Here is a 16664-nt window from a genome sequence, read left to right as displayed (position 1 = left end):
GTCCTCACCAGGGTCTTGACCTGACTGCAGTTCGGTGTCATCACAGACTTCAGTGGGGAAATGCTTACCTTCAATGGCCACTGGCTGGAGAAGTGTTCTCTCGAAGGATGAATCGTGGTTTCAACTGTACCGGGCAGATGGCAGACAGACAGCATGTATGGCGTTGTGTGGATGAGTGGTTTACTGATGGCAACATTGTGAACAGAGTGCCCTATGGTGGTGGTGGGGTTATGGTATGGGCAAGGCAATAGCTACGGATAATGATTTTAAATCGATGGCAATTTGAATGCACAGAGATACCGTGACGAGATCCTGAGGCCCATTGTCATGCCATTCATCCAACCACCATAACCTCATGTTTCAGCATGAACATTTGATCATATTACTCCAGTGCTAGCCTCCCTACACTGGCTTCCTGTCAAGGCAAGGGCTGATTTCAAGGTTTTACTGCTAACCTACAAAGCATTACATGGGCTTGCTCCTACCTATCTCTCTGATTTGGTCCTGCCGTACATACCTACACGTACGCTACGGTCACAAGACGCAGGCCTCCTATTTGTCCCTAGAATTTCTAAGCAAACAGCTGGAGGCAGGGCTTTCTCCTATAGAGCTCCATTTTTATGGAATGGTCTGCCTACCCATGTGAGAGAAGCAGACTCTGTCTCAACCTTTAAGTCTTTACTGAGGACTCATCTCTTCAGTGGGTCATATCATTGAGTGTAGTCTGGCCCAGGAGTGGGAAGGTGAACGGAAAGGCTCTGGAGCAACGAACCGCCCTTGCTGTCTCTGCCTGGCCGGTTCCCCTCTTTCCACTGGGATTCTCTGCCTCTAACCCTATTACAGGGGCTGAGTCACTGGCTTACTGGTGCTCTTCCATGCCGTCCCTAGGAGGGGTGCGTCATTTGATTGGGTTTAGTCACTGACGTGAGCTTCCTGTCTGGGTTGGCGCCCCACCTTGGGTTGTGCTGTGGCAGAGATCTTTGTGGGCTATACTCGGCCTTGTCTCAGGATGGTAAATTGCTGGTTGAAGATATCCCTCTAGTGGTGTGGGGGCTGTGCTTTGGCAAAGTGGGTGGGGTTATATCCTTCCTGTTTGGCCCTGTCTGGGGGTGTCCTCGGATGGGGCCAGTGTCTCCTGACCCCTCCCCTTCACAAAAAATACAGTTTTATATCTTTATGTTTGAAGCCTGAAATGTGGCAAAAGGTCGCAAAGTTCAAGGGGGCCGAATACTTTCGCAAGGCACTGTATATACATTTGATTTGATAATGCACGGCCCCATGTCGGTAGGGTGTATGCAGCCATTGAAGAGGAGTGGGGACAACATTCCACAGGCCACAATCAACAGCCTGATCAACTCTATGTGAAGGAGATGTGTCGCGCTGCATGAGACAAATGGTGGTCACACCAGATACTGACTGGTGTTCTGATCCACACCAGATACTGACTGGTTTTCTGATCCACACCAGATACTGACTGGTTTTCTGATCCACACCAGATACTGACTGGTTTTCTGATCCACGCCCCTACCTTTTTTAAGGTATCTGAGACCAACAGATGTATATCTGTATTCCCAGTCATGTGAAATCCATAGATTAGGCACCTAATGAATTTATTTCAATTGAGTGATTTCCTTATATAAAACTGTAACTCCGTAAAATCTCTGAAATTGTTGCATGTTTCCGTTTATATTTTTGTTCGGTATATTATTTAAGATACAAAAATACTTCTACAGTATGATTTACAAAATATATATATTTGAAAACAAAACAAAAAAAGACATTTGATGTACCGTGCATGTTACTCCAAAACATTGAGTATTTGACATATTTGAATTTACTACAAAAAAAAAACAGCAGTTTGATATTGAACTTATTGAACTTTAAACTGTTTTCTGCAGAAGTGCATTTCCCATCTCATCCAGCTGAGAAGTAACGTTTCTCACTGTACTCTCCAAGCATTTAGCTCTGCAACAGCATCTGCATTTACGTCACAAAATTCAGACGTCAGAGTAATATTTATTTCAAACTGTATTATCGGACACTAAATCATTTTTAAAAGGCTATTTGGCTACAATGGTAGTTGGTCGCACCCGAGATGCTGGTAGACAGTGGCACCTCACTCCTGCCAGGTTTTCACCCCGTCATCCCTGGGATTCAAACCAGCAACCTTTAGGTTAATGGACCGCTTCTCTAAAGTCAAGGCTACCGCCTCCCCCAGAGGTCAGGGGTTAGATCCTGGTGATGAAGCCCAGTCTGAGGCTGGATGGCAGTTGTAGTAGCTCCAGGGCCTGAGAGGATGGGGTGAAGGGGAAGGTGACCTGGAAACGATACTGGGTATCTAACATCAACTGGGAGGATCCCCCCTCACGGTCCTGGAGCAAGCCCTGAGGACAAGGGAAATACATTCATTTCTTAAATTTAGTTCATGGAACTGGTTTTGGATTGTCTTGAATTTCCATATACTGGAACTGCTGTGATTAAAATAATTTCATAATAATTCAGGTGCACATGATCCTTGTCACGTGATCGGGATGCACATTTACACCTTACCTGAACTTTGCGGACAAAGGACGGTGCCACCCTTTTCTCAAAATCATCAATGGGAGTGTAAGAATTCAGAATCTTGACAATCTAGAACAGGACAATAAACAAGGTTCTGTCAGTGACACTGAGTAATATTCACAGTAAATCTAAAGTACTGCCCGTGTTAAGTATCTGTAAGGATAGGGGTACAACATTTTGTTAGCTTCTTGTCAAAGCATTATGGGTAATGTAGTACAGGAAGAAACATCAGCTAGATTCAGCCGCGGGACGATCCTTTCTTGAGCAGATCGTCAGGGGACTGGAACATAATTACTAATAAATTTACAGACTGAAAATTGACCGCAAGAAATACACAAACAAACAGATTTGACTAAAATCATTTCAAACCTTCCTTACATGTGTATACAATCACATCTCTCTATTACGTGTGGGAATAGTTGAGAACTGATTTCCTAAATTAAAATCACTTAGTGCTGATTTCCTGGTGCTTTTACAGTGTTTACTGTCCAACAATAAAATGTAAAAAAAATAAAAATAATAAGTATATTTATTTTTGCTCAGAAAACTTGGGTGGGGGGGACCAAATAACCCCCCCCCCGCAGGCCGCTAGTTGGAGAACCCTGTAGTACATCGTCCTTCAGTACCTGTACAGTGTTGAGTTCAGAGCATTGTTCTATGATTTCCTTGGCGTCGTCATCAGTGGTCTTGTTGACCTGCAGTAGCCAGGCAGCCTGACACAGAGGCTTCAGAGTTTCCATGGCACTGGTACCCTGCACGAGGTCCTTCTCCTTCAGCCACTCCTCCAGGTAACTGATGTTACACCTGCAAAACAGGTAGCCTAGCGGTTAGGGGGCGTTCGGACAGTAAACGAAAGGTCGCTGGTTCCAATCACCTGGAAAACAAACAGGTAACTGGACGTTACACCTGGAAACATGTTGCTACGTTACCTACAGTAGCATACAGACAGGTGCCTGAAACATGTTTCTACGTTACCTACAGTAACATACAAACAGGTGCCTGAAACATGTTTCTACGTTACCTACAGTAACATACAGACAGGTACCTGAAACATGTTGCTATGTTACCTACAGTAGCATATAGACAGGTACCTGAAACATGTTGCTATGTTACCTAACATACAGAAAGGTAACCGGAAACATGTTGCTACGTTACCTACAGTAGAATACAGACAGGTCCCTGAAACATGTTGCTATGTTACCTAACATACAGACAGGTACCTGAAACATGTTGCTATGTTACCTACAGTAGCATACAGACAGGTACCTGAAACATGTTGCTATGTTACCTACAGTAGCATACAGACAGGTACCTGAAACATGTCGCTACGTTACCTACAGTAGAATACAGACAGGTACCTGAAACATGTTGCTATGTTACCTACAGTAGCATACAGACAGGTACCTGAAACATGTTGCTACGTTACCTACAGTAGAATACAGACAGGTACCTGAAACATGTTGCTACGTTACCTACAGTAGAATACAGACAGGTACCTGAAACATGTTGCTATGTTACCTACAGTAGAATACAGACAGGTACCTGAAACATGTTGCTATGTTACCTACAGTAGCATACAGACAGGTACCTGAAACATGTTGCTATGTTACCTACAGTAGCATACAGACAGGTACCTGAAACATGTTGCTACGTTACCTACAGTAGCATACAGACAGGTACCTGAAACATGTTGCTACGTTACCTACAGTAGCATACAGACAGGTACCTGAAACATGTTGCTACGTTACCTACAGTAGCATACAGACAGGTACCTGAAACATGTTGCTATGTTACCTACAGTAGCATACAGACAGGTACCTGAAACATGTTGCTATGTTACCTACAGTAGCATACAGACAGGTACCTGAAACATGTTGCTACGTTACCTACAGTAGAATACAGACAGGTACCTGAAACATGTTGCTACGTTACCTACAGTAGCATACAGACAGGTACCTGAAACATGTTGCTACGTTACCTACAGTAGAATACAGACAGGTACCTGAAACATGTTGCTACGTTACCTACAGTAGCATATAGACAGGTACCTGAAACATGTGTTACGTTTAACATACGTTGTAGGAACTTTCACTGTTTGCTGGGGAGGATTTAACTTCCCATCTCTTCCTCTGTTTCTTCTTGTTCATCACACACACACACCCCTACCTGATCTGCATGCCCTTCCTACAGGAGCACATGTCTTTGCGTAGCAGGATGTTGTTGAGTGTGGCCGCACCCACCAGGAAGAAAGTCTGTTTCAAAGCCTGTTGGGACAACACAGGGTCAGACAAACACAGGTAGATGTTGGACAAGACAGGGTCAGACACAAACACAGGTAGATGTTGGACAAGACAGGGTCAGACACAAACACAGGTAGATGTTGGACAAGACAGGGTCAGACACAAACACAGGTAGATGTTGGACAACACAGGGTCAGACACAAACACAGGTAGATGTTGGACAAGACAGGGTCAGACAAACACAGGTAGATGTTGGACAAACAGGGTCAGACACAAACACAGGTAGATGTTGGACAACACAGGGTCAGACACAAACACAGGTAGATGTTGGACAACACAGGGTCAGACACAAACACAGGTAGATGTTGGACAAGACAGGGTCAGACACAAACACAGGTAGATGTTGGACAACAGGGTCAGACACAAACACAGGTAGATGTTGGACAACACAGGGTCAGACACAAACACAGGTAGATGCAAATAGAACCTGAAAATCATAGAGGTCCAAGAATCGATACCTGTGCAACCCCACAATTGATCCCAAGAGGGAGTTTACTCCTTTCCCCTACAGCCCCCAGGACACACACACACTGCCCCCCCCCCCCACCTGTCTGACCAGACCCTGAGTGACCCTCCTCCTACCTGTCTGCCCCCCCTCCCCTCGTCCTACCCGTCTGACCCCCCTCCCCTCGTCCTACCCGTCTGCCCCCCCTCCCCTCGTCCTACCCGTCTGCCCCCCCTCCCCTCGTCCTGCCCGTCTGCCCACCCTCCTCCTACCTGTTTGCCCCCCCCCCCTTCCTATCGGTCTGATTCCCCTTACTTGTCTGACCCCCCCCCCCCCCCCCCCCATCTGACCAGCCCCTCTGATCCCCCCCTACCTGTCTGATCCCCCCCTCTCCTACCTGTCTGACCAGACCCTGAGTGACCCCCCCGTCCTACCTGTCTGACCAGCCCCTCCTCCTACCTGTCTGACCAGACCCTGAGTGACCCCCCCGTCCTACCTGTCTGACCAGCCCCTCCTCCTACCTGTCTGACCAGCACCTCCTCCATGCCATGCTGACTCATAGTGCTGTGGTACAGACTGAGCTGCTGGAGGAGAGAAGAGATGGTGTAGACCTCCTGGTCCTCATAGATGCTGCTGGAACGCTTACGGAAACCTGTAGGCTTCATACTAGAGATTCCCTGGAGACTCTCATGCTCCAGCATACCAGGAACTGGAGGAAACAGACACACACTCCTTATGTACAACAGGTACTGTATGCATGTGTGAAAACCTATATTGACATTTTTAACCTTTATATAACAATACTTTCTTGGATTTCTACAAATATTTAATGGAAAGTGACTATCAATGTATGTATCAGGGTAGCCTAGTGGTTAGAGTGGAGGGATGACAGGTAGCCTAGTGGTTAGAGTGGAGGGATGGCAGGTATCCTAGTGGTTAGAGTGGAGGGGCGGCAGGTAGTCTAGTGGTTAGAGTGGAGGGGCGGCAGGTAGCCTAGTGGTTAGAGTGGAGGGGCGGCAGGTAACCTAGTAGTTAGAGTGGAGGGGCGGCAGGTATCCTAGTGGTTAGAGTGGAGGGGCGGCAGGTAGTCAAGTGGTTAGAGTGGAGGGGCGGCAGGTAGCCTAGTGGTTAGAGTGGAGGGGCGGCAGGGTATCCTAGTGGTTAGAGTGGAGGGGCGGCAGGTAGCCTAGTGGTTAGAGTGGAGGGGCGGCAGGGTAGCCTAGTGGTTAGAGTGGGGGGGTGGCAGGTAGTCAAGTGGTTAGAGTGGAGGGGCGGCAGGTAGCCTAGTGGTTAGAGTGGAGGGGCGGCAGGTAGCCTAGTGGTTAGAGTGGAGGGACTGCAGGTAGCCTAGTGGTTAGAGTGGAGGGGCGGCAGGTAGTCTAGTGGTTAGAGTGGAGGGACTGCAGGTAGCCTAGTGGTTAGAGTGGAGGGACTGCAGGTAGCCTAGTGGTTATAGCGTTGGACTATTAACCGGAAGGTTGCAAGATCTTATCCTCCGAGCTGGCAAGGTACAAATCTGTCGTTCTGCCCCTGAGCAGGCAGTTAACCCACTGTTCCTAGGCCGTCATTGAGAATTAGAATTTGTTCTCAACTGACTTGCCTAGTTAAATAAAGGTTAAATAAATCAAATAAAAAATCATATCAATGTACAGTACCATTGTAGAATAATAGTGAAGACATCAAAACTATGGAATCATGTAGTAACCAAAAAAAAGTGTTAAGCAAATCATAATATATTTTATATTCTTCAAAGTTGCCCCCCTTTGCCTTGACAGCTTTGCATTCTCTCAACCAGCTTCATGAGGTGCTGTCTCTGCCTGGCCGGTTCCCCTCTCTCCACTGGGACTCGCTGCCTCAAACCCTATTACAGGGGCTGTGTCACTGGCTTACTGGTGCTCTTCCATGCCGTCCCTAGGAGGGGTGCGTCACTTGAGTAGGGTTGAATCGCTGATGTGATCTTCCTGTCTGGGTTGGTGCCCCCCCTTGGGTTGTGCCGTGGCGGAGATCTTTGTGGGCTATACTCGGCCTTGTCTCAGGATGGTAAGTTGCCGGTTGAAGATATCCCTCTAATGGCTGTGCTTTGGCAAAGGGGATGGGGTTATATCCTGCCTGTTTGGCCCTGTCCTGGGGTATCATTGGCTGGGGCCACAGTGTCTCCCCACCCCTCCTGTCTCAGCTTCCAGTATTTACGCTGCAGTAGTTTGTGTCGGGGGGCTAGGGTCAGTCTGTTATATCCGGTGTCCTGTGTGAATTTAAGTATGCGCTCTCTTATTCTCTTTCTTTCTCTCTCTCGGAGGACCTGAGCCCTAGGACCATGCCTCAGGACTACCTGACATGATGACTCTTTGTTGTCCCCAGTCCACCTGGCCGTGCTGTTGCTCCAGTATCAACTGTTCTGCCTGCGGCTATGGAACCCTGACCTGTTCACTGTGTTTACTATTATTTGACCATGTTGGTCATCTATGAACATTTGAACATCTTGGCCATGTTCTGTTATAATCTACACCCGGCACAGCCAGAAGAGGACTGGCCACCCCTCATAGCCTGGTTCCACTCTAGGTTTCTTCCTAGGTTCTGGCCTTTCTAGGGAGTTTTTCCTAGGCACCATGCTTCTACACCTGCATTGCTTGCTGTTTGGGGTTTTAGGCTGGGTTTCTGTACAGCACTTTGAGATATCAGCTGATGTAAGAAGGGCTATTTCATTTAATTGGATTTGAAATACATTTAAATTAACAGGTGTGCCTTGTTAAAAGTTAATTTGTGGAATTTCTTTCAACTGTTCAGAGGAGACTGCGTGAATCAGGCCTTCATGGTCAAACTGCTGCAAAGAAACCACTACTAAAGGACACCAATAATAAGAAGAGACTTGCTTGGACCAAGAAACACGAGCAATGGACATTAGACCGGTGGAAACATGTCCTTCGGTCTGATGAGTCCAAATGAGAGATGTTTGGTTCCAACCGCCGTGTCTTTGTGAGATGCAGAGTAGGTGAACCGATGATCTCTGCATGTGTGGTTCCCACCGTGAAGCATGGAGGAGGAGGTGTGAGGGCGCTTTGCTGGTGACACGGTCAGCGATTTATTTAGAATTCAAGGCACACTAAACCAGCATGGTTACCACAGCATTCTGCAGCGATACACCATCCCATCTGGTTTGCGCTTAGTGGGACAAACACCCTCCTACTACCTGTAGGAAGAGTGTGCAAAACTGTCATCAAGGCAAAGGGTGGCTACTTTGAAGAATCTAAAATATATTTGGATTTGTTAAACACTTTTGTTGGGTTACTACATGATTCCATATGTGTTATTTCATAGTTTTGATGTCTTCACTGTTATTCTAAAATGAAGAAAATAGTAAAAAAATTAAGAAAAAACCCTGGAATGAGTAGGTGTGTCCAAACTATTTTGACTGGTACTGTACATCATGTTGTTATCTTATGAGAGTAACCTACCGATCATAGGCATAAGAGCCTTCTCCATAACAGATATAAACTGGTGGTAGATACGGATGGCCAGATCACTGAAGATCTGTCTGTGTTCAGACAAGTTGTTATCTTATGAGAGTAACCTACCGATCATAGGCATAAGAGCCTTCTCCATAACAGATATAAACTGGTGGTAGATACGGATGGCCAGATCACTGAAGATCTGTCTGTGTTCAGACAAGTTGTTATCTTATGAGAGTAACCTACCGATCATAGGCATAAGAGCCTTCTCCATAACAGATATAAACTGGTGGTAGATACGGATGGCCAGATCACTGAAGATCTGTCTGTGTTCAGACAAGTTGTTATCTTATGAGAGTAACCTACCGATCATAGGCATAAGAGCCTTCTCCATAACAGATATAAACTGGTGGTAGATACGGATGGCCAGATCACTGAAGATCTGTCTGTGTTCAGACAGGTCAAAGTTCTGCAAGCAGTTCTTCTTCTGACGCGGAGAGTTCTGTTTCATAAACTCCTGTGGAAAACGCCGGATAAAAATGAACATTTTATAATAATAACAACAACAACAGATCTTTAGGTCAGAGTATTACTACGTAAATATGAAACAACATATGGACTGGTACATTATCTGTGGATAGAACCCCTTGATGGTGTGCCGTATTAAATAGTAGAGGACGATCCTACCTCCTCTCCACTGTACTGCTTCAGACAGTTGAGCATGTGGTACATGTTCGAGAGCCAGAACGACAGCAATTCAAAGTCTGCTTGGTGATCCTGAGACAGGTAAACAAATGACAACAACATAAAAAAACAACAAACAAATCCTGATAAGATCCTCATTTGATATGTAAACAAGGTCTTTCATTCCCCCAGGGACAAAAGAAGAACACACACACACACACACACACACAACATTTTGGCCTGTTATGAGTTTTCAGAGTCGTATGAAGAACTGTGAAATGCAGAACAGGAACAGAATAGAACGCTGACTCAGTTTACCGTGATGACCTTCTTAACCCCGCTGATTATGGCGTTCATGAGGGACTTGAGCTTTGCTCCGTCGTTGAGGTAGTCAGCGTGGCGGACACACATGAAGAGAAGCTGGGCGGCCATGTTGGGGATCATGTTGACCACTACCCCCCTGGGTTTCAGGTCTGCAAACATAGGACAGTTACAAACATGGGCCAGATTAACGGACACACATGAAGAGAAGCTGGGCGGCCATGTTGGGGATCATGTTCACCACCACCCCCCTGGGTTTCAGGTCTGACGAAGAGCCGAGTGGTGTTAAGGACACACAACGGAAAGATTTTTGCAAAAAAAATATTTAAAAAAAATAAAAAAACAAGGGCATTCCTTATTGGACAAGTGCAGGTAGTCCCTCCCTGTTTCAGTCTTTCTTCCATTTGATGCCTAATGAACACAACCCAGTTAGAGACATGAGCCAAACCCTGTATACTGCTGCTGCTGTTTGACATGTCACACTTTCATAGTGAGAACCAGTTGTTAGTTCATCCTCTCAGGTTCGTGTGATCTATTTTTCTTAGGCCACGTAGACCTCTGGGGTCATGCGATACGTTAAAAACGACGTCAACTCCAACAAGAGTGGTGACGTGTTCGGTACCCAGAATGGTGACGTGTTCATTACCCAGAATTATGTATTGAATGAGCTTGGGTTCATCCTCCCTCTTGTACTCCAACATTCCGAGGTATTCTTTGGGAATAGTGGGCGCTGGCGTTTGATTGGCTGAGGAAGAAACCACAAAAAGAAACAGGAAATGAGCTGAATATCAAATGATAGATGGAATGTACCAGAAGTTTACTTTGTCAGTGCATAATCATGTTACCTTTCTCGGATGTTTGAAGACTCTTGATTTTATTTTGCAGCTTCCTTATCAACCGATCCTTCATGTCGAGCTGTTCTTCAAAGTCCTGGAATTAAACGTAAATATCACAAGGACTGAATTACACACACAGTCATTCAAACAGTCAGTCAAACAGTCAAACACAAACAGTCAGTCAAACACAAACAGTCAGTCAAACACAAACAGTCAGTCAAACACAAACAGTCAGTCAAACACAAACAGTTAGTCAGTCAAACACAAACAGTTAGTCAGTCATTCAAACAGTCAGTCAAACACAAACAGTCAGTCAAACACAAACAGTCAGTCAAACACAAACAGTCAGTCAAACACAAACAGTCAGTCAAACACAAACAGTCAGTCAAACAGTCAGTCAAACACAAACAGTTAGTCAGTCAAACAGTCAGTCAGAAACAAACAGTCAGTCAGTCAAACAGTCATTCAAACAGTCAGTCAGTCAAACACAAACAGTTAGTCAGTCAGTCAAACACAAACAGTTAGTCAGTCAGTCAAACAGTCATTAAAACACAAACAGTCAGTCTCACAGTCAGTCTCACAGTCAGTCTCACAGTCACAAACAAACAAACAGTCACAAACAAACAAAGTCAGTCAGTCACACACCATGTTCTCTGCAGTGAGTCGTGATGCCTCCTGAGTGAATCTGGTCTTGGCCTCGGTCTCCGTGTTCTTCTGTCTCCTGAGCACCTCCTCCAGCTCCTCCACCCTCCTCTCCACCTCCTCCTTCTCCCGCTCCACCTGCTCATGCTGCTCCAACAGCCTGAACAGAGAGGTTAGGGGGTCAGTTGAGATCAGAATAGTAATGACGGCTTGATTGTGGTTCAGTTGGTAAGGGCGTGGTGCTAGCATGTCGAGATAGTGGTTGTGGGTTCAATTCCCGTTGGGATTGATACATACACAGTGTAAATGTATGCACTCACTGTCCTGCAAGTCGCTTTGGATAAAAGCATCTGTAGACAATGGAATATTGTTATATGATTTCAGGGCTTGAGGATGTACAACCGTACCTGCGTTGGGAGGCTTCCTCTTCAACATTCATCTGAAGCTTTTTTGATATCTCCTCAATTTTTTCTAAAAAAAAAGAGAAATGATTGTAATGACTTCCTGAGTTGACTGGATAACAATGACACTGACCCCGAACCTAGAGGCCGAAGTGATGGTGTAGTGTACTGTGTCTACCTGTCATCCCTCTGGTCTGCTCCTCCAGTTGCTCCTCCAGTTCCTGTTTATGTCGTTGTAGCTCTGACACCGTCTGCTTCAGTTCAGGTATGACCATGTTTTCCTGGTTCAGCCTGGTCACTTCCTGGCCGATGCTGTCGTTGACAGACATTTTTTCTTGGAAGAGTTTCTGCAGCTGATTGTTTTCGTTCTGCAGGTGTTCCACCTTGAACGTCAGCCCCTCTATCTGGCTGTCGGAGACCTCTTTCTGTTCCTTCTGCTTTCTCTCCAGCACTCTGCCGGCAGACAGACGAACAGACAAAACACTCACACACAGTCACAAACAAGTCACACAGTCAGACAGACCAACAACCGGTGTCAGACAGACCAACAACCAGTGTCAGACAGACCAACAACCAGTGTCAGACAGACAAACAACCAGTGTCAGACAGACAAACAACCAGTGTCAGACAGACAAACAACCAGTGTCAGACAGACAAACAACCAGTGTCAGACAGACAAACAACTAGTGTCAGACAGACAAACAACCAGTGTCAGACAGACAAACAACCAGTGTCAGACAGACAAACAACCAGTGTCAGACAGACAAACACCTTAATTCACTAGCCTTGGACATCAAATGATCACCGTGTGAAATAGAGATGTCTATTTTCTTAACACTCAGTAAGGTTTATTCCTCACATTGGGGCAGAACGGCCATGTGAATCCTTACAGTAGCAGTGCTAACATTATGTCACGTAGCAGTGCTAACATTATATCACGTAGCAGTGCTAACATTATGTCACGTAGCAGTGCTAACATTATGTCACGTAGTAGCAGTGCTAATATTATGTCACGTAGTAGCAGTGCTAACATTATGTCACGTAGTAGCAGTGCTAACATTATGTCACGTAGCAGTGCTAACATTATGTCACGTAGCAGTGCTAACATTATATCACGTAGCAGTGCTAACATTATGTCACGTAGCAGTGCTAACATTATGTCACGTAGTAGCAGTGCTAACATTATGTCACGTAGTAGCAGTGCTAACATTATGTCACGTAGCAGTGCTAACATTATGTCTCGTAGTAGCAGTGCTAACATTATGTCACGTAGCAGTGCTAACATTATGTCACATAGTAGCAGTGCTAACATTATGTCGGGTAGGGGATTTGTGGAGACAGCACAAACTGATCTGGGACCAGTAGGGGTTTGTGGAGACAGCACAAACTGATCTGGGACCAGTAGGGGTTTGTGGAGACAGCACAAACTGATCTGGGACCAGTAGGGGTTTGTGGAGACAGCACAAACTGATCTGGGACCAGTAGGAATTTGTGGAGACATCACAAACTGATCTGGGACCAGTAGGGATTTGTGGAGACAACACAAGCTGATCTGGGTTTGTGGAGACAACACAAACTGATCTGGGACCAGTAGGGGTTTGTGGAGACAGCACAAACTGATCTGGGACCAGTAGGGGTTTGTGGAGACAGCACAAACTGATCTGGGACCCGTAGGGGTTTGTGGAGACAGCACAAACAGATCTGGGACCAGTAGGGGTTTGTGGAGACAGCACAAACAGATCTGGGACCAGTAGGGATTTGTGGAGACAGCACAAACTGATCTGGGACCAGTAGGGGTTTGTGGAGACAGCACAAACTGATCTGGGACCAGTAGGGGTTTGTGGAGACAGCACAAACTGATCTGGGACCAGTAGGGGTTTGTGGAGACAGCACACACTGATCTGGGACCAGTAGGGGTTTGTGGAGACAGCACAAACTGATCTGGGACCAGTAGGGGTTTGTGGAGACAGCACATACTGATCTGGGACCAGTAGGGGTTTGTGGAGACAGCACAAACTGATCTGGGACCAGTAGGGGTTTGTGGAGACAGCACAAACTGATCTGGGACCAGTAGGGGTTTGTGGAGACCGCACAAACTGATCTGGGACCAGTAGGGGTTTGTGGAGACAGCACAAACTGATCTGGGACCAGTTTGGATTTGTGGAGACAACACAAGCTGATCTGGGTTTGTGGAGACAACACAAACTGATCTGGGACCAGTATGGGTTTGTGGAGACAACACAAACTGATCTGGGACCAGTAGGGGTTTGTGGAGACAGCACAAACTGATCTGGGACCAGTAGGGGTTTGTGGAGACAGCACAAACTGATCTGGGACGAGTAGGGGTTTGTGGAGACAACACAAACAGATCTGGGACCAGTAGGGGTTTGTGGAGACAACACAAACAGATCTGGGACCAGGTTAATGTAGAGATCCAGAGTGGATGGGGTAAAACCAAACGTGTCAGACCTGGTAGCTTTCTGCAGCCCATCAAAAGCCGTCAACAGATCCCCAGCTTCATATATCTGTTCTGGCCCATCGGAGGCCAACCTTTTAACAAAAAAACATGTGTAAACTGGATTGAACCTATCATTGTCCCAAATATGTATAGAGAATAATATATAGTTACATATGTATAGAGATTACACTACCTGGAAATGACCTCCTCTTCCATCACGCCACCAAGAAGTTGTCTTGTAATCACACTCATCTTAGCTATAGGAAAAGAGTCACAAACGATCACGGCCTGGCGACAAACCGATCATGGCCTGGCGACAAACCGATCATGGCCTGACGACAAAACGATCACGGCCTGGCAACAAAACCTTTTGGAAGCACTTCATCCTTTTTTCACACTATCATGCCGACCTGAACCACCCTGTACTGGACCTGAACCACCCTGTACTGGACCGGAGCTGAACCACCCTGTACTGGACCTGAACCACACTGTACCTGACCTGAACCATACTGGACCTGAACCACCCTGTACTGTACCTGAACCATACTGGACCGGAACCATACTGGACCTGACCCACACTGTATTGGACCTAAACAACACTGGACCTGACACACCCCGTACTGGACCTGAACCACCCTGTACTGGACCTGAACCACCCTGTACTGGACCTGAACCACCCTGTACTGGACCTGAACCACCCTGTACTGGACCTGAACCACCCTGTACTGGACCACCCTGTACTGGACCTGACCTACACTGTACTGGACCTGACCTACACTGTACTGGACCTGAACCACCCTGGACTGGACCACCCTGTACTGGACCACCCTGTACTGGACCACCCTGTACTGGACCACCCTGTACTGGATCTGACCTACACTGTACTGGACCGGCTCGGATATTTTCTTTTCACATTGTCCTTTCCACTGCATCAGCAACTATGGTGGATGGGTAACCAGGACAGTATAGGGCACAGTAGTGTGAATTAACCGAGTAGACCTACTGTACCTATCGCTTCTTCTGACTGCCCCTTCATTCTCCGGTCCAGATCATCTCTCTGGGTTTGGAGGTTATGAAGATCCTTCCGTAACTCAGGTATAACCTTGGAAGAAGAAAATCAATCAATGAACTAACCAACCAATCAATACATTCATCCATCCATCAATCAATACATCAGTCAAGTAATCCTTCACCCTTTGAACCTCACCTTGACGTGCTTGGTGAGCAGTACGACCAATCACCTCACCTTGACATGCTTGGTGAGCAGTACGACCAATGACCTCACCTTGACGTGCTTGGTGAGCTATACGACCAAATGACCTCACCTTAACGTGCTTGGTGAGCAGTACGACCAATGACCTCACCTTGACGTGCTTGGTGAGCTATACGACCAAATGACCTCACCTTGACGTGCTTGGTGAGCTATACGACCAAATGACCTCACCTTGACGTGCTTGGTGAGCAGTACGACCAATGACCTCACCTTGACGTGCTTGGTGAGCTATACGACCAAATGACCTCACCTTGACGTGCTTGGTGAGCTATACGACCAAATTACCTCACCTTGACGTGCTTGGTGAGCTGTATGACCTGGTCCTGTAGATCAGTGTTGACCTGCGCCCCCTCCTCCGTCTGTCTCTGCAGGCGGACTCTCTCCTCCTTCAGCCTCCTGTTCTCCTCCCTCAGAATCTCCACCTCCTTCTCATGGTCCTCCTTCTGCAGGTCAAGGTTGTTCTCTGCAATCCTGAGAAACTAAACTAGATAAATATCGTGTCCTTTTCACAATACTGGACCTGACCTGAACAACACTGTACTTACCCATACTGGACCTGACCATTACTGTACTGGACCATATTGGACCTGACCCATACTGGACTGGACCATATTGGACCTGACCCATACTGGACTGGACCATACTGGACCATATTGGACCTGACCCATACTGGACTGGACCTGGACCATACTGGACTGGACCCATCCTGGACCTGACCATTACTGGACCTGACCATTACTGGACCTGACCCATACTGGACCTGACCCATTCTGGACCTGACCAACACTGGACCTGACCCATACTGTACTGGACCATACTGGACCTGTCCCATACTGGACCTGACCCATACTGGACCTGACCCATACTGGACCTGACCAACACTGGACCTGACCCATACTGTACTGGACCATTACTAGACCTGACCCATACTAGACTGGACCATACTGGACCTGACCCATACTAGACTGGACCATACTGGACCTGACCCATACTAGACCTGACCCATACTGTACTGGACCATACTGGACCTGACCAATACTGTACTGGACCATACTGGACCTGACCCATACTGTACTGGACCTGACCCATACTGTACTGGACCTGACCCATACTGGACTGGACCATACTGGACCTGACCCATACTGGACCTGACCCATACTGGACCTGACCCATACTGGACCTGACCCATACTTTACTGGACCATACTGGACCTGACCCATACTAGACTGGACCATTACTGGACCTGACCATTACTGGACCTGACCATTACTAGACCTGACCATTACTGGACCTGAC

The 16664-nt window shown here is 46.8% G+C and overlaps 1 protein-coding gene across 2 annotated transcripts in view; it reads right to left on the bottom strand.

Moving 5' to 3' along the window:
• Nucleotides 1-1664: 1664 nt before the first annotated feature.
• The window catches only part of LOC110502593 (unconventional myosin-Vc), a 54155-nt gene continuing 39155 nt past the window's right edge, over nucleotides 1665-16664 (bottom strand). Inside the window, exons 24-40 of one of the 2 annotated variants that reach the window (XM_090214120.1) lie at nucleotides 15659-15839; nucleotides 15104-15197; nucleotides 14289-14352; nucleotides 14107-14187; nucleotides 11816-12090; nucleotides 11644-11707; nucleotides 11240-11396; nucleotides 10604-10688; nucleotides 10405-10503; nucleotides 9756-9910; nucleotides 9441-9530; nucleotides 9120-9270; nucleotides 5829-6016; nucleotides 4729-4826; nucleotides 3189-3366; nucleotides 2551-2631; nucleotides 1665-2384 (exon numbers count right to left, since the gene is read on the bottom strand). In XM_090214120.1, the coding sequence (XP_090070246.1) occupies nucleotides 2229-2384; nucleotides 2551-2631; nucleotides 3189-3366; nucleotides 4729-4826; nucleotides 5829-6016; nucleotides 9120-9270; nucleotides 9441-9530; nucleotides 9756-9910; nucleotides 10405-10503; nucleotides 10604-10688; nucleotides 11240-11396; nucleotides 11644-11707; nucleotides 11816-12090; nucleotides 14107-14187; nucleotides 14289-14352; nucleotides 15104-15197; nucleotides 15659-15839 (2197 nt within the window). In that variant the 3' untranslated portion in view covers nucleotides 1665-2228. The other variant, XM_090214127.1, reaches the window with a different exon arrangement.

This window comes from Oncorhynchus mykiss, chromosome 2, assembly GCF_057628025.1.
Source record: "Oncorhynchus mykiss isolate SJ-2025 chromosome 2, ASM5762802v1, whole genome shotgun sequence".
Taxonomy (NCBI): Eukaryota; Metazoa; Chordata; class Actinopteri; order Salmoniformes; family Salmonidae; genus Oncorhynchus; species Oncorhynchus mykiss.
This window is presented reverse-complemented; position numbering and strand designations above follow the sequence as displayed.